Consider the following 24958-nt stretch of genomic DNA (forward strand, 5'->3'; position numbering starts at 1 on the left):
AAATGAGACCCGGTCTCAAAAATAAATAAAAAGAAGGAGGGAGGGAAAGAGGAAGGGAGGGAGAGAAACTCACTGTCTAAGTAATGGAGTAATTGAATAGGCTGAGAATTCTTAGGGCTCTATTTCTTCTGTTAAAAAAAAAAAAAAACTGAAGGGGATGAGAAAAGCTTTCCTATCTGAATTGAGCCAAGCTTCCCAGTTATGGCTCTGGGAATATGATATTTTTGATGTGTTTTGCCTCTGACTTTTCAAATAAGCTTTTAAATTTAATGGTATTAAAATTAGTTATCAGAAAATATTTTTGTACTTAGGCAATACACTTTAATTATTAGGAATTTCTATCTGAATTTGACTTTTCTCTAACATATTGTGTACTATTTGCCCTCAAAAAATACAAGGAATGTTTGACATAATAGGCCAGTGTTTTCAACAATAAAGCTATCTTTTTTTCCTCCAGAAAAGGAGCTTTGCTCATTGTATAATGATATTTTCCATGACTAGACAGATAGGGGAACAGACAGTCCCAATGTCCAATTGTTGAGTATTTTTGCTAAGAAGGAAGGAAACTATTTTTTAATCTCATTTACAAAACTGTGGCTCAAAATGAAATAAAAAATGTCAGTAATTTTTTATTTATTTTCTTATGTAAAAACTTTTCTAGTGGCTAAATTTTTGTACTACTTCTCAAACCTTATTTTAATAGTTTGAGAGAAGTTATAATCAACAGGGTTTTTTTTACTCTATTTTAATTAACAGTCTCTTGCCAAACAAAAGTTCTTCCTTCTTTAAAAAAGGAAAGAAAAGAAAATTGATATTCTTAGTTAATTTTTCTATTTCATGTTCTCCCTTTCAGAGTACCATCATGTAAACTATCTGATGAAGAAAGAACCAGAAAACGTATTTATTTTCTCTCTCTCTCTCTCTCTCTGTGTGTGTGTGTGTGTGTGTGTGTGTGTGTAGGTGTGTGTAGATGTGTGTATGAGTGTGCCCATGAAGTCCAGAAGAGTGCATTAAGTCCCCTCCAACTGGAGTTATAGGCAGTTGTAAGCTTCACGATATAGGTACTGGGAACCAAACTCTGTTCCGCTATGAGACCCTCAATTGCTGTTCACTGAACCATCCCTCTAGATCCTAGTGATTATAAATACATCAATTAATATATTTTTAGTTAAAGTTAACTACATTGTATCTAAATGTGTACATAAGCATGTAGTTTATACACTGCTAGTCTTAAAAATCATATAGACAGGTATTTTAATGACAAAAACATGCTAAGATATTTGATATTTAAAAAAATAAATCATTAGCTTGTTGATACAAATGATCAACCTGGCTTTGCTTCTGCATAATGTAAGATTTTCCAGAGTTTTCCCCTCACAATTGTAAGATTTTCTTTCCGGAAACTGTAACACATATCACTATATGTTCTTTCCCTAACTATTTGTTGCTATAAACTAGTGAGAAAATTAAGTGCTTTTTACTTTTTAAAGGGGGGGTTAAAAATAGAATCTAAAAAGTAAGTAACTTACAGTTTTCCCTGTATTTAGATACAGTGAATTCCAAGCTATTCTAATATGACTTGGGGGAAAACATGATCTAAGAATATTGTCACAATCTTTACATTTGCTTTCATGTTTGAGATGACATTTGTACTAACATAATGTATATGGTTTTTATTTCTCACAATAGTCCACCCTATAAAGGTTGTTGTGGTTACCCTCTTTTCACAAAGGAGAATAGCTAGAGTAAGGAAGAGTATGTACTTTGTGCCAATTTCTCACCAGGAAAGCTGGATGAGAAACAAGCTCTATCTCCTTAGGCTGTTTTCCCATAAACTCTGATACCTTCTTTCCTGCCTTCTACTCCTCCCACTTAATCAATATAATTATAAAATAATGGAAATTCTGAATATTCTCTATCCACACATCTTAAGCAAAACAGAACCTTTTTAAAAACCTGATTAGTGAGTACTTTTTTGCATAGATGTGTGTCATCTTGAGATGACAGACTTTTTAATTTATTTTTACAAAATAAGTAACTGTTCATGTTGGAAAACAACCAATTTATTTATATACTTTTAAAAAATACACTGTTGGGGGTAAAGATTAAACCAAGGGTCTTAAACATGTTTGTGTGCTCTCCAAATTGTGCTATCGCACCAGCCCTAAGAAATAACTTTCTAAAACTTTTCCTGAGTTGTTTGACAATGCCATCCATGCATTAAACCTTCCTGAAGAAATAATTTTTAAGTATTAAAACCTTACAATATTTATTGATATCAGTGATTGTACAAATTCTGTAACTAAGCATTGGCACCACAAGAAAAATCTAAAATCCTATTTGGATAATTTAAGATATGTGGGGTATATTTGCAGTTTCTCTAAATAGAGTAAGCTTATTTTCTGTACATTGTTCACATTTTTCTAGAAATTCAAGCCTCTAGGAAATAACACAAGAGGAACAAATTCTACCTTAAATGCCTTGCTAGCATATCTTACAGATTTCTGATTTCGGTCCAAAATGGAGTGATGTGCCCTTCCTGAATATACAGAGATAAAGCTGTTAGTCTTCTATTCTCTCATTTCTATCTATGGAACCTTTTTACAGCTCCTCCCCTGCACTTATATCATTGACCTTTGCTTCAGAAAGCATTCAGCAATCTGTAACAGGGATCCCATGAAAGGGGGGTGTTGTGTGGCTTTATGCTGTAAAAGAAGTCACACAGGCAAAGCTTTATGTTTGCTGAGTGATTGAATCCTTATACATTCCAAAATTGGCTATAAGCCATGAGTAACATGATGGAAAGGCACGTTTAGTGCAGATCTCACAAACAAACTTCCCACTCGATTCCCTTGTTTTTTGTTGTTTGTTTGTTTGTTTTGTGAAAAGAAAGCACCCCCTTTCCTGTTATTTAAAAAAAAAATCTACCCAGAAAAAGTGAGGCGTGATATCAAGATTCAATCTTGGCTTCATCAGGATTCCTGGAGTCAAAACCTCTGGTTGGTTTTAAAATAAGTAACTAAAGGATAGATTCTCCAGGGAGAAAGATTCCAGCTGACTTTGGTGTTTTGAGTGTCCCGAACAGAATTCTAATGGGAAAACACCTTAAAGACCATCAGTCCTTAACCTTCCTAATGCTGTAACTCTATATTAATACAGTTCCTCATGTGGTAACCCCCAAACATAAAATTATTTCATTGCTACATCATAACTGTAATTTTGCCACTGTTATGAATCATAAAGTAAATATCTGATATACAGGATATCTGGTATGTGACCCCCCCCAAAGGGGTCATGACCCACAGGTTGAGGACTGCTGTTAAAGAAGCAGCAGCAACTCAGGAAACATGGCTATGTCATAGCTATGGGATGGTTATGATTCATTGTCTCATGGTAGATCCTCACAAGTAACTCCTGATCCATTTGTGTACTAAGCAATGTCTTAAAGGAATGAAGAGCAAACATGTTTCATAGATACTTCAGAATGCTTGAAACTTGGCTAATAAAATGCAGTTAGCCATCTTCAGTACAAGTGATATTTCTTTGTTGTTTCATCACATGTAGAAGGATTTAAGTGATTGATTCTTGCTGAATCACAAGATCTTCTGTGTTTCAGGTGTGATGAATGTATATTTTATTTGCAAAATAATTTAGTACCTTTGGGATATACTTTACTTTTGGGTAAGACTAGAATGTATTGGGGGCATCTTTTCTGTTTTCCAAAGTTATTTAAGAGGTGTGTTTAGTAAATGTCTATTGGATTTCATAAAAATGCAGTGCTCACCATCTATATGGACAGTACAAGGGTTAAAATTGTCATCTAACTTGAATATCTAAATATTTGCTATTGTGTCCTCTGAGAACCTTGGGTATTTTTACCCTCCGCAGCTTTTCTAACATGAGATTGTTCATCTTCTGTTGGGAAACATTACACTTTTACTGGAAGTAAGAAAGATATAATATTTATTCTAGACTAGATAGAAAAGTATCTCTGGTCAGAACTGTAGGGGCAGTGAGCTATCATGCATAGGATCCACAGAATGATAGTAACAAATTAACCCAACTCAAATATCTGTAAACAATAACTCTGCCTTGTCAAAAGCAAATTAAAGATTATGACTTTCACCTAGAAGAGTTATCTGGAGGATGAGGAGAGTATTTATTAACATAGGTCTTCAACACAGATGCTCATTGTTTTCATATTATTATTATTATTATTATTAGTAGTAGTAGTAGTAGTAGTAGTATCATATTATTATTATTCCTGCTTTTAGAATACCTCCATTTTAGGGTTTTTTTCAATAAATTCACATATTTGCTAGAAAATTGTGTGGCTGAATAGCCTAGGTAGCTTTAAACAGATATGCAGTTCGTTACATGATTTTTTTTTAAGATACAATATTTGAGAGATGGTAAGTATGTAATATTAACACAAGACTGGCCTTCTTTTTTTCTTTTTTAGGTTAGATTTGAGTAAAACCATACTAACTTTTGTTTTCTACTTTTCTACTCCTTTTTGCCAATTCTTCAGATAACCATGACAAGCAGAAGAGGAAAGCTGTCTTAGTTGCTCTTCCTGTTTTTGTGATAAAATACTGAGGCAAAAGCAACTTGTGGCAGAAAGGACTTATTTCATCCCTCAGCTCTAGGCTACAGTCCACAGTGGTGGGAAAATTCTGATACAAGAAGCTTATGGCTGCTGGTCATATTGTATCCCCAGTCAGGAAGCAAGGATGCTAAATGCTTGTGCTTGTCCTTTTTCTGCATTCTAGAACACAAGCCACTATTAGGATGGGTCTTCCCACCTCTGATAACATAGTGGAGATAATCCCTCATAGGTGTGCCTCAAGTCTTGCCTTCTAGATGATCCCAGAGCCTATGAAGCTGGCAATCAATGCTAACCAAAGAAGCAAAGTTCAACTCTGTTTAAAATATTTTTTAGGGGTAGAAGGTAAAACTTCCTGGTTGGACTAGGTGCATAGTAAACTGAGAAGCATATCTTAGTTAAATAAATAAATAAAACCCTTAGATTTGTAAACTACAAGTAGAGTATTCATGGTTCAAAGTTATATTACTTCTGCAAAATTCAGTCCAGAGTCCCAATAATCTTCAAATGTAGAACTTCTATTTTTATTACAGTAATAGAAATGGGGAGATGGTAGGGAATTGCATTAACTGACATGCATAAGAGCTGCGTAAGTATTAACAGTTTTAGCTTGGCCTGATGAACTGAACCAACAACTGCTTAGGGAATCACTATTAACAGCTAAATCTCTAAGAAAATTATTTTTAAATCTAGCTTTCAGTTAAACTGTCTCCTATCCATGTGACTACTGCCAAGATCTGCTCAAAGTCTAAATTTTTGAGGTCTAGAATAAACATGTAAAGAAAGGCATTTCCCTCCAAGTGTAGTGATGCACACTTGTAGTCAGAGCATTCAGAAGGCTGAAAAAAGTTAGAGGCCAGCCTGGACTGGATGACCTACTGAATGCCTATCTTCAAGTAAAATAAAACAATCAACAATAATAGTATCCCTATTGAAAGTTATGGGATTTTGATCCATTTAGCCAGTGATTTACCAGACTCTCATGGATTCCCACTGCAACTGAAGAAAAGACGTGGCAAAGAGAAAATACTTTAGCTTTTTCCCCCAAGAACCCTGGTAATTAGTGTTTTTATTTTTTTCCTCTTCCCAGTGACTAATTCCAAATTTTAATCTGTGTATTATTCATCATTCATCAAGTATTTATTGAATAGCTACAACAAACCAGGCATTTGCTGTTTTTACATTTCTGAGGTTACCAAGTTGGTTACATATAATCCTTGAATTGAAACACACACTTAATATGATGTACATTAAAATAGTCTGTTACAGAGCACTGTCCCTGTACTTGTGATAGGTCTTGACAATAGGAAAGTATGGGATAAACTTTTGTTTTAGGAATTTTATAATCTAATGAGAGAAAAAGCTTAACATGTTGAAAGAATATAGAACAAATTACACTTGGGATTAAAATGTAAATATGGAGAACCACAGATCTCTGTGGACTAGCTAGAGAAATTTTTCATTGGAAAAAGAGCCTTGAAAGCAGGAAAAATTTTAGAGGTAAATATGAACAGAGACCATTCCAGGAAAGGTTACAGAAGAAATAAGTGTGCCAAGAGTTACTTAAGGAAAATTTTATAGAAATGGGTGACAAGTTAGACATAAGTGAATGATTGTAAGAACATGGAGTAGAAAAGAAGGAATTCAAAATATCCAGAGGGATTATTGTGAGAGTGGTAAATGTCAAAGTTATACCTGATGCATCCATTCTGAAATGCTGCGTTCTGTGCCAAAGAGACTGTGTTGCAGTCTCTTTGATGACTTCTGTGATGATGGATAGGATATATCAGGCAGTGATTTTTCCCCAGGCATGCCTAGAATAGGGCATCAGATACCCTGGGGCTGGAATTATGGATGGTTGTGAGCCACAGTGTAGCTGCTGGGAATTGAACTTGGGTGCTGTGCAAGAGCAATAACTGCTCTTAACCACTGAGCTGACTCTCCAACACATTACTTTGCATATTTCTTCCCCAACTAGCTGTGATTTTTCCTAAAATCCATGTCATAATTTCTTCAAGAGCCACAGAAGCCTTTGTCCAACCCCCCTCCTGCTTCTTGCCATGGATGTACCACAGGACCAATGGGGGTTCCCAAGGCTTGTAATAGTTGAACATTAGAAGTAACCTAAATTCCATCAAGAAAATTAAATAAGACATGGTACTCTTTTTTAAATGCTACTGTATGTTGCTATGAAACAGTTGAGGGCTGGGGATGTCATTCAATGGTAGTTTTCCTGGCATGTATCATGCCTTGGTTTTAAATCCTCAGAACTGAAAAACAAACCTGTATACTGATACTAACTTTTTCTACTAGATATTTATGTAGATGACAACCACAAGCACATCTTCCTTTTGTTTCTTGAGTTCACTGTTGGCTCTGCTCATCCTGTGTATGCTAGGCGGCTGGCTTATGTGGATCACAGCAATGAATATCCCTGGATTCTGTTTTGATTCATTCAACAAGGGTCCATAATTTAAGAAAAAATAATCTGGGTTTGGTAGTACATGCCTTTAATCCCAGTACGTAGAAGGAGAGGCAGAGGCAGGAGGATCTCTGTGACCAGCTTGTTCTACACAGTAAGTTCCAAGATATCCAGGACTGCATAGAGAGACCCTGTCTCAAAACAAAAGAAAATAACCAAAAGTGTTATGTTTTAATGATTGGGGAGAATTGTTACTATTGTTATAATGGTCATCTAGGAAAAGAAAATAAATAGAAATTATGGGATACTAAGTAAACATTTTAAGTCCTTTATATTTACTTTGAGGGGTTGGTTGATTAGCAACCTAGAATTTTTATGGGATTTAATGCAGGAACTGGAGAGATGGCTTTGGTCTTAAGAGTACTTGCTGTTCTTATAGAGGACTAGAGTTCAGTTTCTAGTACCTATGTCTGGCAACTCATGATTATCTGTAACTTGAGCTCCAGTGTCTTTTTCTGATTTCTGTGGGTACCTACAAACATGTACATAGACATATGCCCAGACACAAACACATAACTAAAAATGAAAATCTTAACAATTTAGCATAAAATGCATCAGACATCTCTATTCTAGTTATAATTACTTAATTGTGAACTCCATCTTACCAGAAATATGATTTAAATACATTGTAGGCTTGAAATAGAGAATTATATCAAGTTACTAGTCTAGAAATGAGTGTGAACCAGTTCATTTATCAACACCTTTTGTTTGTTTTTGGTAGGGTTTTTGTTGCTGTTGTTGTTGCTGTTTTTCAAGACAGGGTTTCTCTTTGTAACAGCCCCGACTCTCCTGGAACTAGCTTTGTAGACCAGACTGGTCACCTGCCTCTGCCTCACAAGTATTAGGAATAAAGGCATACGTTATTATGCCCAGCTCATTTATCAAGATGTTAACTTTCACATTTATGAGCCAGAAACCAGGTAGACTGGCTTATTTATCCAAATTGGAACAGATGCTTGTAGAGCTGTGGGATAATGTTGAAATGAGATACAGTTCTAAGCCCCAGTGCTCATTTAAGAATGGGTTTGTACTGGGAACGCCTATTCTCCATGAGTCCTTTGCCATGTACTTTAAACTACTCAAGCATAAAGGATGGAATTGTCATAAAGTGTTTTTTTCAATACTATTAGCTGAATAATATCCATGAAGTTCTCCAGTTTTGGAGGCTGAGGCAAGTGGATTATGATTTGAGGCAAACCTGAGCTACATAGTGAGGTCCAGGCCATACTGGGCTACAAAGTGAGACCAGGTTCCAGAAATCAAATCCAATCAAACAAACAAAAGCCATAAAAAAAACAATTTTATGCCTCTGGAAAGTAGAACCTAATAGAAACTCTTGGCTGTGCTTGGATAATCTATGGAGCATTTGAACAATACAGTTTTCAAAATCACTTAATTTTTGTACATTGTCCTTTATTTTATTTGCAGTTCTGGAAATTGCCAGTGCAGAGTGGGTATCACTGGTTCCATGTGTGACCAATGCCAAGATGGATATTATGGCTTTAACATGACAGGCTGCTTGCCCTGCCAGTGCAACAATCGGTCTAGTAGTTGTGATGTTCTCACAGGTATGTAGTTTCCTTAATTGCATATGAAATTATTTATTCCTTCAATCTTGAAGTCTTTACATATTGATTCTTTTCAAATAGTTTATAAGTCTTTGTTCTTTTTAATAGATATAATAAGGCATATGACAAGTCAAACTTTTATAACAACTTGATATTTTATGAAGTTCAAAAACTCTATTGATTGAAGAGCTGTGGAAGTATGGAGAACAACACAGAATGAAGTGTGAAAAAAATGAGTCAGAATCCCTCCAAGTGAGCTATACTCACTTGAGAAATCCTGTGTGGAAGAACTGAGGCTCTATGAGACCTGAGGAAGAGTCAGGTGGATCCAGGATTGCAGAGTACAATTTACTGGTGTCTTATTTACACAACTATGGTCAAGGGTGGTAGCAAGATTGACCAGTCCTCACAATGTAGATCAGCAAATTGTTAATTATGTGGGGTTAAGGACAAAGGCGACTTTCATTAAACCTAGAATGTAGGTAGTTTATCTCAAGCTAATATCAAAGATGCCGGGCACATTCCTGGTGAATTCGGACAGGTTCTAGTACCATTTACTGTACCACTCTATTTTTTTAATCTGCAGTGTGTAAGGAAACTATATAAGAAAAGGGCATAGGATTTTTTAGGCATAGTCATGAAAGTTGTGGCTCATGATATCTACAATTAAGTCAAGCTGTATCTGTACACTACATGCTTTCTTTCCAAGAGAGATTTGCCAGTTCTGAGCACAGGCTAGGGAATAAGGGTTGGCTCAAGGAAAGGATTTATACTGGAAGAGCTTTTGACAGCCATTTGGAGCCTTCAGGATAATTGGAAACCAGAGGAGCTCTAAACACAAGACCAGTTTTCCCAAAGCTGACTATAAAGGAAATGGACGGCCAGCCCAGAAATTTTTCATGCTGAGGAAACAAAATCCTTTTACAGAAAAGAGGACTTGTTAAAACATACAGCCAGCTCTTTTTAAATCCTTTGTCAAACTCTAAAGATGCATGGAATGAGTCTGAATGTTTGAAGCCCCAGTGGTCAGTGCTGAATCTCTCAAATCCTTCAGAGCTAAGGAGACAAAGATCTGCCAGATTCTTAATCCAAAAGTCATGCAAAGAAATCATGAAAAACTAGAGATGAACTGGCAGATATGAAAATTGCAGTCTGTGTGCAGCCCACTTCCATGCCTGATTGAATTGAGACCATCATTTTCTCTTATTTGCCTAATACAGGAAAAGAAGGTCCTCTTTGATTCTTTTATATATCAGGTGTGACATACAATAAATAACAGAGAATACAAAAATGGAGAAATGTGGCAAGTAATAAAACTTTAAGCAATGGAGTCAGCACTATGAGTAAGTTTCAAAGTTAACTTTGAAACTTTAAAATAACTAAAATTAGTATATTAAGGAATTAGAAAATCAGACAAAATGGGTAAAAAGAGACAAAATTTTACTAGAGACTAGCACTGCACTACACTCACACACAAGATTGTGCACATGCACACACACATAGGGTGGGGTGGCGATCATGAGGACTAGAGAGATAGCTCAATTAGTAAAGTGCTTACTATGCAAGTATGAGGACCTGAGTTCTAACCTCAAAACCCATGCAAAAATATTGTGCATGGTTTTATATGTATGGGTGCTTTGTCTGCATATATGTCTGTGCACCACATGTGTGCAGTGTCTATGGAGGTTAGAAGAGGGCATCTGATCCCCTGTAATGGGAGTTATAAACAGTTGTGAGCCATTGTCATGTGGGTACTCACAACTGAATGTGGGTCCTCTGAGCCGCCGTCCATCTCTCCAGCCCCAGTGGCATGAGCTATTATAATCCTAGTGCTAGGGAAACAGAGACAGGAGAATTCCTGCGACTTGCTGGCCATCTAGTCTACTGTAATTGGCGAGCTCCAGGCCACTGAGAGACTCTCATCTCGAAGTGGACAGAAATTCTGAGGGTGACACTTGAGATTGTCTTCTGGCTTACACTTGTGCACACATACAAGTGTACTTGCATGCAAATGAACCTGCTCACACATACACATGCACTAAAAAGAAGCAATCTAAAACTGACAATTAATGATGTTTTAAGTTAATAACTTATGGCATGAGCTTAAGAGCAGGCTTTACCCATTCATTAGCATTTCCTGATGCTCCTCACTAAATGTAATGTCCTCTGCTATACACTGTCTCATGCACTTGCAATTTTTTCAGACATTGTCACAATTGATGTTTACATGTATACTTGTGACCATCACTCTCATGTGCTTACTCAGTTCTATCAGTAACTTCTATCAGGGCAGGAACAGCATCAGCTTCATCGCCATTGTTTGCACAATGTATAGCACAGATATTGGCACATACTGAGCACTCACTGAATCTTTGTTGGATAAATGAACAAATTAACAGAAAACATGAAAAGGAAGGGTAAGGTTCAACATTAGGTAGCAAGAAGAATGTTTCATTGTGCTGAGTCATTAGTTTTTCTTGGGTCTTTTACAGTACCAGAAAGCTATTTACAAGATTCTTTTTCTTTCTAACAGTGAGGCAGCTCTCACACTGACCTGAACATCTTGAGATAAAGTAAAAGAAATCCTTTGAATTATTCTGGTCTCCAAAAGAAACAAATGGTTTGCCATATGAAAAATAAAATAAGATAGAATCCAATGTATAGGAGTGAGCACCTGACTTAGAGCAGCAGTTCATCTACTTTAGTCAAAATTGGGTTTTCAACAGTGCTGTGATATGGCTGCCCTCTGGTGGCCATATTGTATGTTTGCACAATTGTTCTTCCCACTAGTTTTGGAATTCCTGTTTTAGATTGATTTAGATTTTCAAAGTTTTGTTTTTGTAGTAAAAATATCTTGGCGAAAATATCACATGGAAATTTTTGACAATAGGTATAAAAAGGGTCTTGAAAATATTTGACTCAGAAATTCTATTTTCAGGAACCTTGTGAGAAAATAATTCTAAATTAATAAGAAGGTTTTTTGTTTAAAAAGAAAATGCTCATCAGAATGGTAGTTATGATCATAAAAAAGCCTAGCTACCCATATTTGTAGCAATAGGTTGTTAGTACAGTTACTTGGATAATACATAGTTAGGAACCTAGAAAATCATAACCGCCTAGTAAGTTATAAAATTAAATACAATTGTATATCTATAGTGCCTTGATTATAACAGCCAAGAAATAGTACCTATTAGAATGTTTTCATTGCAGTGCTTTTATGAATGACAAATAACTACATGACAATGTGAATAATCTGCCTGTAAAATGACAAGTACCATATAATTAGACTGTTTCAATGACAAAATCCAAGTCTCTATAAATAAGAAAAGACTTTAAGGAATGTGTTCATTCAGCGCACTTTTCTTGTTCATTTACTTCTTTTCCAGATTTTCATTATTTAGTACATTTTTCTTAAATGAAAATATAAGAGAGTCAACAATTTTTTAACTGCAAATTTTTCCTTCAGATAGTAAACTTACTTTTAAGAACTCAAGGTCCTTTTTTGTCTTGGTAGTGTCCCATGCAAGAGAGACTGCAGCAGCCTGACTCACTGACTGCCTTGGCTGCTCAGGAACTGCTTTGCTTCAGGATGTCACATTCATGGCTTTCTTCCTGTGTGGCTACTTTTCCTTCTCTGTCAGCTGTGCTCCATCTCCCTTTGTCAGCTCTACACTAGTGTCTTGGAGCTTGGAGCTTATCACATTTGTCCTCTGCACATGTACTTTCCCTCTGAGTGATCTCACCCAGGCCCCAGATATATGTGCTGTTGTCAGATTCACATCTCCCTTGATCTCCATGCTCAAACATCAATGTGCCATTCTTCAGTTTGCTTTTCAACCAGTGCTGTCTTTAAGATGCTTGTTTGTGTACATAGATAGTTCATTATTTGACTATGAAATCCAAACTATGAAAGTACTACAATTGATTTACTCTTCTATTAACATATCTTATTTTTTTTTCTGTCTACAAAGTTTCTTTTTAATGTGTAGTCAATTAACCAATAACCAATTAACCATAACATGATTATGACTATAATCATGTACCCAGCTTTCTTCTCATTGGAGACATTAAATTCATAGACAATGCTAGTTCAGAAATTAATCAGGAAGTGTTAGAAGATGGCTCAGCAATTAAAAGCACTGCACTGGGCAGGGGACAACCACCTGTAACTCCAGTTCAAAGAGCACCAAATCCCTCTTCTGCACTCTGAGGGCACTTGCACATACATGGTGCACAGAAACATAGGTAGGCAACACATACATACACATAAACAACCATTTTTAATTAGATGTATTTATTTTATTTTATGTATATGAATGGTTTGCCTGCATGTATATATGTGTGCCTGGTGCCAAGGGAGGTCAGAAGAGGGTAGTCTCTCCCCTTAAATCTTTTTTTTCTTTATTTTTAACAACAGAATAGAAGCCAAACACTACTCCTGTTATTTTTTTCTGTATAATTTTATGGTCTTTTTGCAGGCAGGATTTCTGAAAGTTCCTTAACTCTGAAACAATAATTTGATTATTTTAGGTGCTTGTTTAAACTGCCAGGAAAATAGCAAAGGGGATCACTGTGAAGAATGCAAAGAAGGATTTTATCAGAGTCCTGATGCTACTAAAGAATGCCGCCGCTGCCCTTGTTCAGCGGTGACTTCTACAGGCAATTGCACAATAGGTAAGGACTTTTTTTTCTCGGTCTTCACTTCCTTCAGCGAAGTACACTGCATTGATGAATTAGGTTCTGTAGGATGTTAAAATGAAGTATAATAATCACAGCAATTTTCCTTTCTACAAATTTGCAATCAAACTATAATACGTATATAAAATATTAATATGTCCTAATAGCCAACACTGCATGTGTCTGGCTTCTTTCATATAACATATTTTCAAAGTTCACCTATATTGTAATATATATCAATAATGCATACATTTTCTTGTTGAATTGTATAGATGCTACACTTTATTTATTCTTCCCTGAATTGGTGAACATTCAACAGTTATCTAGTATAAGTAATGCTGCTATGAATATTTCTGTTCACGTTTTTGTGTATATAATGTTGCCAGTACACCCTCAAGTCAGTGATTGTTGGATGCTTTTCCTACTACTAGAGATTGAGCCCAGTAATTCATTTGGGTTTACTGGCTAAGCACTCTGCCTCTGAGCTGCTTCCCCCAGTGGATGTGTGTGGAAGTGTTTTGACTTCTCTGGGACATACAAGTAGGAGTGAAATTGGTATGTCATATTTCAGCTCTTTTTAACTCTGTGAGGAAGTATCAGATTGTTTTCCAAAATTAAATATCCCATTTTATGTTATCATTTGGGGTGGGGTGATACATGTGTAATGTGTATGAATTATTATGGGATCAAGCATGTTATGTGGAAGGCAGAGATCCACATCTCATGTCTCCAGTCTCCCTCCATCCTATTTTTTAAGATTTTTAAAAATTATATGTATATATGTGTGTCTGTGGAGTATTATGTGCATATGAGTGTATTGCCTGTAGAGGCCAGAAGAGGTCCTCCAATTTCCTGGGTCCCCAGAGGTAGAGTTTCAGGTCATTATGAGCTACCCTACATGGATGCTGGGAACTGCACTCTGTCAGAGCAGTGCTTGCTCTTAATCACTGAGCTTTTTCTCTAGCACCCACTTTGGGGGGAGCAAGATTTCTCAGTAAACACAAAACTCACTGATTTGGGTTGGCTAGCTAGCAAGTTCCAGGGATCTACCTTTCTCAATCTTCCCAACAGAGATGTGTGTCACACCGTTGCAGTGTTTTCCACGTGGTTTCTAGGGCTCTGTACTCAGGTCCTCATGCTTGCACATTAGCAATTTACTGATAAAGCTGTCTCTCTAACCCCTACATTATCATTATTAACAAGAATATATGATGATTCTGAATTGTCCACAGCCTCAACAACACTTAAGATCTTTTTTTATACCTGTAGCTATCCTAATGGATGTTAAATGGTATTGCGTTATTGTTTTAATTTGCCTGTCTCTGATAGCTAATTGTGTGTTTATTGGCCACTTTTGTATTTCTTTTGAGCAAATACCTATTTTCTTTGTAATCTAACGAAGTGATATTTTCTTTGTAATCTAACAAATAAAGCTTGCCTGAAGATCAAAGTGCAGAGCTAAGTCACTAGTTAGCCACACACCTACTTAAGAGCTAAGCCACTAGTTAGTCCCACACACCTAAGTCACTAGTTAGCCATAAAGGACAGGCAGTGGTGACCACACCTTTAATCCCAGCACTCGGGAGACAGAGGCAGATGGATCTCTGTTAGCTCAAGGCCACCCTGGGCTACATGAGAATGAATCATTCTAAAAGAGAAACAGTTCGCACCTTTGATCCCAGCACTTGGGATGGCACACCTTTAATACTAGCACTAAAGAGGACTATGAGACAGGAGGAGACAGATACACATTGCACTCTGAGGAGCAATGCAGTTGGAAGCAGTTTGAGGTTTAATGGATCGCCTGTTCGATCTGAGCATTAGTAAAGATGAGAACTCTCTAGTGGCTGACTGTTTTGTTTCTCTGATGTTCAGCTTTAACTCCAATATCTGTCTCTGGGTTTTTATTAATTGTGCTACATTTGGGATTTTTGTTCATCTTAAAACTATAGTGTTTTTAATCTTTATGTTGATAGAGTTATAGATACAAATCACTTATCAGATGCTTGGTTGTAAGAAATGAGGGTATAGCTCCATGGGAGAGCTCTTACCTAGCAAGTAGGAGGTCCTAGGTTTGCTCTCTAGCATTATAAAATATTTGAATAAAAAGGTTAAAAAACAATAATTTGTAAATATTTTCACTTATCCCATGAATCAATTTTTTTACTTCCTTGATGTCCATTTTTAAACAATCTTTTCACATTTATATACCAATCCTAATGCTCACTCCCTCCCCTCTTCCTGCTTCCCCCACCTTCCCAACCCCACGCCCCCCATTCACTCCTCAGAGGGTAAGGCTTCCCATGGGAGTCAACAAAATCTGACATACCTTGATGTCCTTTTTAAAAGCACAAAGTGTTTATTTGTTTCATTTCAGAGGCATTCAGTTTAATTTTCTTTTTGTTGTTTATGTTGGCTTATAATTTTTCGTGAGACTGCAGTCAAGATGTTAGTCAGGGCTATACTCAGTAGTCTGAAGGCTTAATTGGGACCATAGAATCTGCTTTCAATATGGCTTACTCATATGTCTTGCTCAAAGCAAAAAGATTCTGTTAGTCACCATGTGAATTTCTTCTTTCAGCTACTTAATATCCTTGCACCATGGCAGCTGGCTTCTGCCACAAGTGAATGATCCAAAAGAGGGCAAGATGGAAGCCACAGTGTATTCTATCATTTAGTTTCTAAAGCCATAGAAATGTTTCCAATGCCCCATTTCTTACTCATGCCTATCCTATCAAGTATAAACATTTGATTACCAGGAGTAGGGAACATTTGACACAATCTGGAAAGTCAGTTGCTATACCTAATAATAGGAATTGGTACATTTCTCTTTTCATAGGAAGCTCTGAAAAATTCTGTCATTTATTTCACAAGTAGTAATTAAGCACCTAGTACATGCTTGTCAGTGTGATAGAGAAGAAATACAAAAGGCTGAAAACTAAAATATGAAAGGCTCTGCCATTGTCCCTGGGACTGGGTTTATTTTCCCCTAATTTTTCCTAAAATAAATGATGCTTTTATATAGAATACTTTGTTGTTTCTCACTATATAAGTATGTGTATTAAACATTTAGGATGTTAGGGCTGTCATCTTGAGTCAGAAATATGAAAAATTGTGTATTAATATTTAAATTTGCATCAGCAATCAGAATTCCAGAGCATGCATATTGACATGCTTCTGGTAACAATTTAAGATTTAAGATTTAAGACCTTAATAGGATTTGTAAAGAAGAACTTTAGCTGAATAAGTTATTGGTTCATCATGAGTAACATTTTTTCCTTTTCTTTTTCTTTTTTTAAATGTCAAGAGCAGTGGGAAGAATGCATTTTTATTTTTATTTTTTTAATTTATTTATTAGTTCTAGTTAGGGAACAAGCTTGTTTCACATGTAAGTCCCTTCTCCCTCTCCCTCCCCTCACCCCCATCCCTCCTCCCCCACCCCCAGCCTACCCCCACCACTCCCCAGGCAGGGTAGGGCCCTCAACGGGGGCTCTGCAAAGTCCACCAAATCTTCCTGTGCTGGTCCTGGGCCCTTCCCCATGTGTCCAGGGCCAGAGTGTAACCCTTCACATGGGATGGGCTCTCAAAGTCCCTTCTTGCACCAGGGAAAAATACTAATCCACCACCAGAGGCTCCCTGGAATGCAGAGGCCTCCTTATTGACATCCATGTTCATGGGTCTGGATCAGTCTTGTACTGGCCTCCCCAACAGCATCTGGGGTCGATGTGCTCTCCCTTGTTCAGGCCAACTGTTCCTGTGGGTTTCTCCAACCTGGTACAGACCCCTTTGCTCTTCATTCCTCCCTCTCTTCAACTAAATTCCCGATTTCGGCTCAGTGTATATCTGTGGATGTCTGTCTCTGCTTCCATCAGCCACTGGATGAGGGCTCTAGGATGGCATAAAGAGTAGTCATCAATCTCATTTTAGGGGAAGGGCTTTTAAGTTATCCTCTCCACCATTGCCTGGATTGTCAGATCGTGTTATCCTTGTAGGTCTCTGGAGATCTCCCTGGTTCCAGATCTCTTCTCGGACCTATAGTGACTCCCTCTGATATGGTATCTCTCATCCTGCTCTCTCTCCTCTATTCTTCCCCCAACTCAATATTTCTGCCCCTCCATTTCCTCTCCTCTACTCCTCTTCTCTTGCTCTTATTGTAGCAGCTCCCTCCCCCCTACCCTCATGCTCCCAATTAGTTCAGGAGTTCATGCCACTTCCATTCCTGGGGACCATTTATCCATTTTAAAACAATAATTTATTTATTCTTATTTAATGTGCATTGGTGTCTTGCCTGCCTGCATGTCTGTGTGAAGGTGTCAGGTCTTGGGATTACAGATTGTTGTGACCTGCCATGTGGGTGCTAGAAATTGAACTCTGGTCCTCTAGAAGAGCAGTCAATGCTCCTAACCACTGAGCCATCTCTCCAGCCCCATGAGTAACATTTTTTAACATAGCGCTTTACTTAAGGTGTTGTTTTTTACTTGTTTGAGTAACTTAACTGAATTCGCTATCATATGAAGAATTTAAAATGTAGAATTTCTCTGTAAAAAGAAAATCCCTGTGAAAAGTAATGTGCTTGAAATCTTTTGTTCTTATGTCTTTTCTAAACACTATATGCTCCACAAGGGTAGAGATGATGTCTATATATTTAATCATTTAATACCCTGTGTACTGTAATGCCAGTAATGCATGTTGAATAATTAGAAAGGGATATAGTCATAATTCAGAATGGTTAGGTATGTAAAACTGGAGTTAGGAGAGCTTTGGCAAGACTTATATTGTCTACTGGGAAGTACAGAAGTGTCTTTATGGGACAAGTTATGTTTGAACAGGGCCTTGAAAAATAAGGACTGGGACACTTAGAAATAGTTGATCGCAGCCAAAGACTGAATTGTGATGAAAGCAATCCAATTAGGCATGCATGTATGCCGGGGTCCAGCCTGTATTAGCCTCACACTACAGGGGCCATCTATTCCAGACTCATGTCTTTGAGGCTGAGATCAGAACCAGATGAACAACCCTGAGTCTGACCCTGAGTGGGGAAGTGTGGATGAGGGAAGGCCTAGCTATCAAACAATGCTAAGGATGAGACAGAGACATCTGGACACATCAGGAGGCCTCCCAGTCAATACTGGAGGCATCACTTTATTCAAGAATCATCTTAAGTAACCATCCAAAAGCCAAAAGTGGGGGTAATGGCAGAAGACATCTATTATCATGTATAAAGGGCTGGTATCAAATATTTCCCTTAATTCTAGAGACACTCCTAAGCAGATATATTCACTAGCCCTCAGACATTGCATACCAGCATGTCTCACTAGCATTTAGGGTGGCCCAGGTCTTTAGTTATACAAAATAGGAGCCATTCACACATCAAGGCCAGGCCATCCATCCAGAGGTCATCAGCCAACATCTAGAAGACAATAGTAGAAGTTCTGAGCTCATTGAACTCGTGGCTGGGCAAAGCATATTTTCAGAATATGACATGTGAGCCCCAACACATGTACCTGTAGGGGTAGCAAGTTCTAAGTGAATTCGGTTTGATACTTTCAGAGATTATAGTTGGTGTTTCTTACTCTTTACTTTTTGTCTGACACCCAGCTCCCAAATAATCACAGGGAGACTTATTCTATCTTATGAATGCCTGACCTTAGCTTGGCATATTTCTAGCCAGCTTTTCTTAACTGAAATTATCCTATCTACCTTTTGCCTTTGAGGTTTATCTTTCTATATACCTTTCTTCTTACTTCATGGCTTGCTGTGTAGCTGGGTGGCTTGCTGTGTAGCTGAGTGGCTGGCCCTAGAGTTATCTTCTCCTTCTTTCTTCTTGTTCCTCGGTCTTCTCATTTTCTCCTTCTATTTATTTTCTCTGCCTGCCAGCCCTTCCTATTCCCTTTTCCTGCCTAACTAGTGGCTGTTCAGCTCTCTATTAGACTAATTACATGTTTTAGGCAGACAAAGTAACGCATATAAGAATGCAACATATCTTTGCATCATTACACAAACATTCCACAGCATAAATTAATGTAACACATCTTAAAATAATATTCCATGACAAAAGATCACTGTCTAATGCACAAACAATATACAGTGTAGTGATTCAGTCTATATATAGTAAATGCACTAATAGGGCATCTTAGTTAGGAATTCTATTACTGTGATAAAACACCATTACCAAAAGCAACTTGGAGAGGAAGGTTTATTTCATCTTAAAATTCCAGGTAACAGTCCATCTCTGAGCAAAGTCAGGGGAAGAACTCAAGCAGGACATGAATCTGGAGGCAAGAACTGAAGCAGAAGCAATAGTGGAGTGCTGCTTACTGGCTTGCTCCTCCTGTCTTGCTCACATTTCTTTTTCATAGCCAATCTAGTAGGGGCATTTTCTCAATTGAAGCACCATTTTTTCAAATAACTCTACTGTGTGGCAAGTTCACATAAAACTAGCCAGCACAGAGGGGAACATTCTAGGCCAGTGAGGGAGTTTTAGTAATAACCTCAGAAAGTCTATGGTAGGAAAGATGTTTCAGGTAAAGAAATCATTATCCCAGCTAGCAGTAGGGAAGAGTCAGAAGGATCACAAGTTCAAGGCCATCCTGGTCTACACAGTGAGGTACTCTCTTAAAAACAAACAAACAAACAAGAACAAAGGCACAGCAGGAATGTTAAAATTACTGATGAGAGAACTTAGGTGTGGCAATAGCAAAGTGCAAGCAAGAAGGAGTAAAACAGGAGGCAGATGTGAATATCATGTCATAAGGTCCACAGGGTATGAAATCAGAGAGATGAAAAACTCTTACAAGCCTTGATTTCAGCCCTTCAATCTATTTTATCTGGAATTTTTGAAATGAGTTTGTGTGCTATAGTTGTTAACCATAAAAAAATTACAATATGGTACCATTGTGAGTTATAAGCTTCTTGAAAACAAGAAGTATAAACCTTTTGTTGAGTATTTTTCCTACATATCATGTTGCAAGAGTTATTAATTCATTCAGTTGTCACTGTTTTATGCAAAGTAATTTAAGAATTTCTGATTTAAAATCGCTTACTTAAAATATAAAAAAACAAGGTTCTGAGTTTATTGGCTTAACTTGATACCACACAGCCATCTGGGACTATAAATGCTATTAAATTTGTTTATCACTTATACAACTCTGTGGCTTATACTCAAAACCCTTGACTTGTACAATGTAGATGACAAATTATGGATTGTTTCTCAAATGGAACTCATTTTTCATACAGAATCTGAGATGAGGTACATTGCTACAGCTTTCATGATCCTTGTAAATTATTCTTTCTGGAATGGATTCATTATATAAGATGAAATTATGCAAGTAGCAAACATTCATTGAACAAATACTGTGTCAGACACTAGGAAAAGATATGAAGGTAAAGATGGAACACAAGTAGTTTATAGTGTAATGGTCGAGATAGACAACTAATCCAATTATTACTACTTAGATATTGTGTGTTATAGCTGAGTGCCAAGCTTACCTCCACCAACCCACCCCACCCCCATTGTACCCCCATGGTCTGATTTTTGAGCACAAACCAACCCAGCCAGGGGAAACAGGGCAGGGGTGAGTATGGGCAGGGCCAAAGACGGTTCCTGAGCGGCTTTGAATTCGACTGGTAAGAACCCCTGGGAGACTACTAGTGGACAGCTCGATTATTGGGAGGAGGCAGGGGCCAGTTACCTAGGAGGAATGGCCAGAGGGTCCATGCATTGGTTTATCATTGGTTGGGACAAGAACATAGAGGGTATGTCATACGCATACTCAGGGGCAACAGGGGCCAGGGGAAGGAACCTTATAAGGTCACATAGGAAGTCCAGTCCAGGATATTTCAGTGGTCAGATAAGCAGCTACCATGCACTGTAGCCTTAGAGACCTGTGAGCTCATCAGTTGCTATGTGCACTGGGCATGTCTGCACTTAGGAAGGCCTGTTGGGGGAGGGGAGGTAGAGCATGACACTCCTGTACTCTCAGGATGAGAAAATCAGGGGTTGTAGGTATGCCTCTACCCCTTCTTAGCTTCAGACCAGCCATGCAGCCGAGCCTAGAGTATCTCTAACCCCTTTAGAATCAGGAACCCTTTGTGCTTCTGAGAATTGATACCTGAGTTAATTTCTGCAGTTTACATTTGCAAAGTGATTAGGGATAAGGAGGCAAGAATATGTTGTGAGCTGACAAAATGGTATATATAGCATTTCAGAGAGAAGAAAACAGGCAGTCTTTTGGAGTATCCTAAGCTTGAAACAAAGTAGATGATGAAATGCGAAGAGATCACTGAACTGAACTGGAATCCAGTTGCAGAGAAGAACGAGTCATGGGCAAAGGGGTCCAGACCAAGCTGGTGAAACCCACAGAAACAGCTGATCTGAACAACAGGGAGCTCTTGGTCCCCAGATTGATAGCTGAGATACCAGCATGGGACTGATCCAGACCCCAGAATGTGGGTTTCAGTGAGGCGACCTCGGAAATCTATGGGACCTCCTGTAGTAGTTCAGTACTTATCCCTAGCACAGGTGTGGACTTTGGGAGCCCAATCCACATACAAGGATACTCCCTGAGCCAAGACACATGGGGATGGGCCTAGGCCCTATCCCAAAGGATACAATAGACTCTTATGACCCCCTGTGGAAGGCCTCACCCTCCCTGGGAAGCAGAAAGAATATGTGATAAGTAGGGTATTAGTGGGGAAGGGTGGTAGGGGAGGAGGGGAAGTACTGGGAACTGGGATTGACATGTAAAACAATCTCGTTTCTAATTCAAATAAAAAAAAAGAGAAAAAAAAAGAAATGTGAAGAGAAACAAAAAGAGGTAGAAAAAGTAGGCAGTGCTTGGGTCATTTTCAGTTGAAAATTCTATTGCTTTCACTTAGTCTGGCAGCCCATTAGAATTGAAGCAGCTTCTCTAGGATGTTAGGGTGTTAGTATATATATTCAGATTCACTGCGAAGATCATAGAGACTGTAAGAGTATACTACAGCAAAGAGCCTTAGGAAGTATTGAGAGTGCTGGAGGGAAGAAATGATGACAGCCTTAGCCAGGAGCATAATACCAGTATAGGAATCTTTTAAAGTGTCACTGAAATGAACTGATCAAAAGTCGGAAGGAGATGGAGGACTGGGAGTTGGTTCTTAACTTTGGGACTTAGGCAAGTGGATGGATGTTGGGACTATTCACTAAGATGTTGAGGACAGTCATTCATGTTAAATTTGAAATGTGTGTAGACCTAGATATACAGGCAGTTTGTATATCATATACAGTTTGTAATTTAAGACAAGAAAATGGAGTGGAGATACATATTTTCCATTGTTAAGTGTACAAGTTAATGAACTCATCCATGGAGAAATGGATAGAGTGAAAGGTGAAGGAAACCAAGCATAGAAGTCTAAGAGTGAGTAATGGTCCTGGGGGTAGCTCAGTGGCAGAGAGACCCCTTGCACACTGTGGAAGAGGCCCCAGATTCATACTTAGTACCACACAAAATAAAAAGCCTAGGAGTATCAATACTTAGGGAGGAGAGAGATGGAGAAAGTTTTTGCTTAAACCATATTTTATATAGTCTTTCATGCCTCAGAGAAGAGAGAAATAAAATAAAAGACAATTATGAATGGATCTATGAGGTGGTTCTGTAGGTAAAAATACTGACCAGCAAAACTGACAATGTGAGGTTAAACTCCAGACCCACATAGTGAATGGAAAGGACTCCAGCTAGAAAGGTGTCTTCTGGCATACATATGCATTATTGTTGCCCAAGTGCATAAATATATACACACACATCCCACCCCCCTCACACACACACTACTTAAATGACAATATATCAAAGTTATTGAGACATCTGGTAAAAGCATAATTCTTTTACCTTCTACTTTAATGTGCTTTTTGGACAGGCCCATCATTTCTTCAACATGTTAAAAAGTTAATAAGCTATCTGTAATATTGCTTCTGTATATCTCTTAACATTGAATGAGAGAAGATACCACAGAGGACTTGTAAAAACTATTGGAGGGCATATAATTTACTATTTTTTAATGTAGCTTGAGAGTTTACTAAATTATTTTGATGCTCTTTCTATTTTAGAATCTGGTGAATTGGAGCCTACATGTGTCCAGTGTAAAGATGGTTACACAGGACAGAACTGCAATAAATGTGAAAATGGCTATTACAATTCTGACAGTATCTGCACACGATGCGAATGTCATGGCCATGTGGACCCAACTACAACTCCAAAGATTTGCAAGCCCGAGAGTGGTGAGTGCATCAATTGCCTCCATAACACCACTGGGTTCTGGTGCGAGAACTGCCTAGAAGGTTATATTCGAGATCTCCAGAGAAACTGCATCAAGCAAGGTAAAACTCTCCCTAAGATTACACATTTAGTATCTAATGCCAGCATTGAATGTTTCTAGAGAGCTACCATTAGCTTTGTAAACCTTCCAGTCCACCAGAGGAGTTTCTAAAAATAAATTTTGATAGGTGTTTGCCTAAAGAAGTTTCTTTCCCTTCCTGATTATCTCTTGACACTACAGCATCAACTCTAGAAATATGAAGAATAAGGCATAAGTCGATGCAACAGTGAGACAGAGTGTGCTCATGTTTCCCTTCTTCTAGCTGTCTGTTATAACTGAAAGGTCCTGTCATTTGTTTTCCTTTGCTTTTGATGCATCATGTCAGTGATCATCAAAGGCCTTTTCAGGGAAGGACTTATGGTCTGCTTAGAAGTTCCATCTGGGAAACTAGAGTTCATTCTAGCCTCTTCATACTTTAAGCTGACATGTCTCTGTCTGTGGTATATGGAATCTTATTACCATTCCCTTTGACTTTTAAAAGAAAAGGCCATTCATACCATAGAATGTTTCTTGTAGAGGGATTCAGTGAGGATTTAGAAAGGTTAAGAATTTGGAAGAAGCTAGGGATATTTAAGGATTATTAGACTACAGACAGGTTAGACTCTGCTCTTGTACAAACTACTCCTGATATTCTATTGCACACTGATTACCAAGCTGAGGTACAGTTGACCTGTGGCCTGTGGCATCTTTCTGTCATGATGTTCGAACTGTAGTGCTCTGATTGAACCACATCACTAGCTAGAAATGCTGCCACTCTGCATTCCACCATGTGGGAGGCATACCTTGTCCAGACCAACAAGTACCAAGAAGACAGACTGATGGTTTTTGTTAGCCATGAAGGAATACAAACTTTTCCTGTTTATAGGTTAATTGATGTAGTGGACTGTGGTGATGAATAATAACAGTTATATTTATAATGATTTTATTGAGTACCTATAATGTTCATTGAAGTCTTCCCAAGAACTCTGTGAAGCAGACATTATCGCTCATGTTTAACTGAAAAATCTAAAATTCTGAGACATTGAATTACCTGTAGCAATACAGTCCTAACCTAGTCCAAAGGTTTCAACCTCCCATTGAGCTATGCTGTTGAGTAGAAGTCTAAAATGTAGTTCCTTGATTATAAAATAGTTCAAATATACAGAAAGTGGAAAACTCTACATGTGGAATTAAAGGAAAGCTCTTTTCTCTTTTGGCTAAATGAACCCTGGGGTTTTTGGGTTTTTTTTTTTGTTTGTTTTTTGTTTTTTTGATATTTTATACTTCCTTTGAGGA

General features: G+C 37.8%; 1 protein-coding gene across 1 annotated transcript in view; it reads left to right on the forward strand.

Moving 5' to 3' along the window:
* Nucleotides 1–24958, forward strand: part of Megf9 (multiple EGF like domains 9) — a 108818-nt gene that overhangs the window by 78806 nt on the left and 5054 nt on the right. Inside the window, exons 3-5 of the mRNA XM_027400254.2 lie at nucleotides 8517–8656; nucleotides 13187–13330; nucleotides 23415–23684. Coding sequence (XP_027256055.1) covers nucleotides 8517–8656; nucleotides 13187–13330; nucleotides 23415–23684 — 554 coding nt within the window. The remainder of the gene's footprint in view (nucleotides 1–8516; nucleotides 8657–13186; nucleotides 13331–23414; nucleotides 23685–24958) is intronic.

Source organism: Cricetulus griseus, chromosome 2 (genome assembly GCF_003668045.3).
Source record: "Cricetulus griseus strain 17A/GY chromosome 2, alternate assembly CriGri-PICRH-1.0, whole genome shotgun sequence".
In the NCBI taxonomy this organism is placed as follows: domain Eukaryota; kingdom Metazoa; phylum Chordata; class Mammalia; order Rodentia; family Cricetidae; genus Cricetulus; species Cricetulus griseus.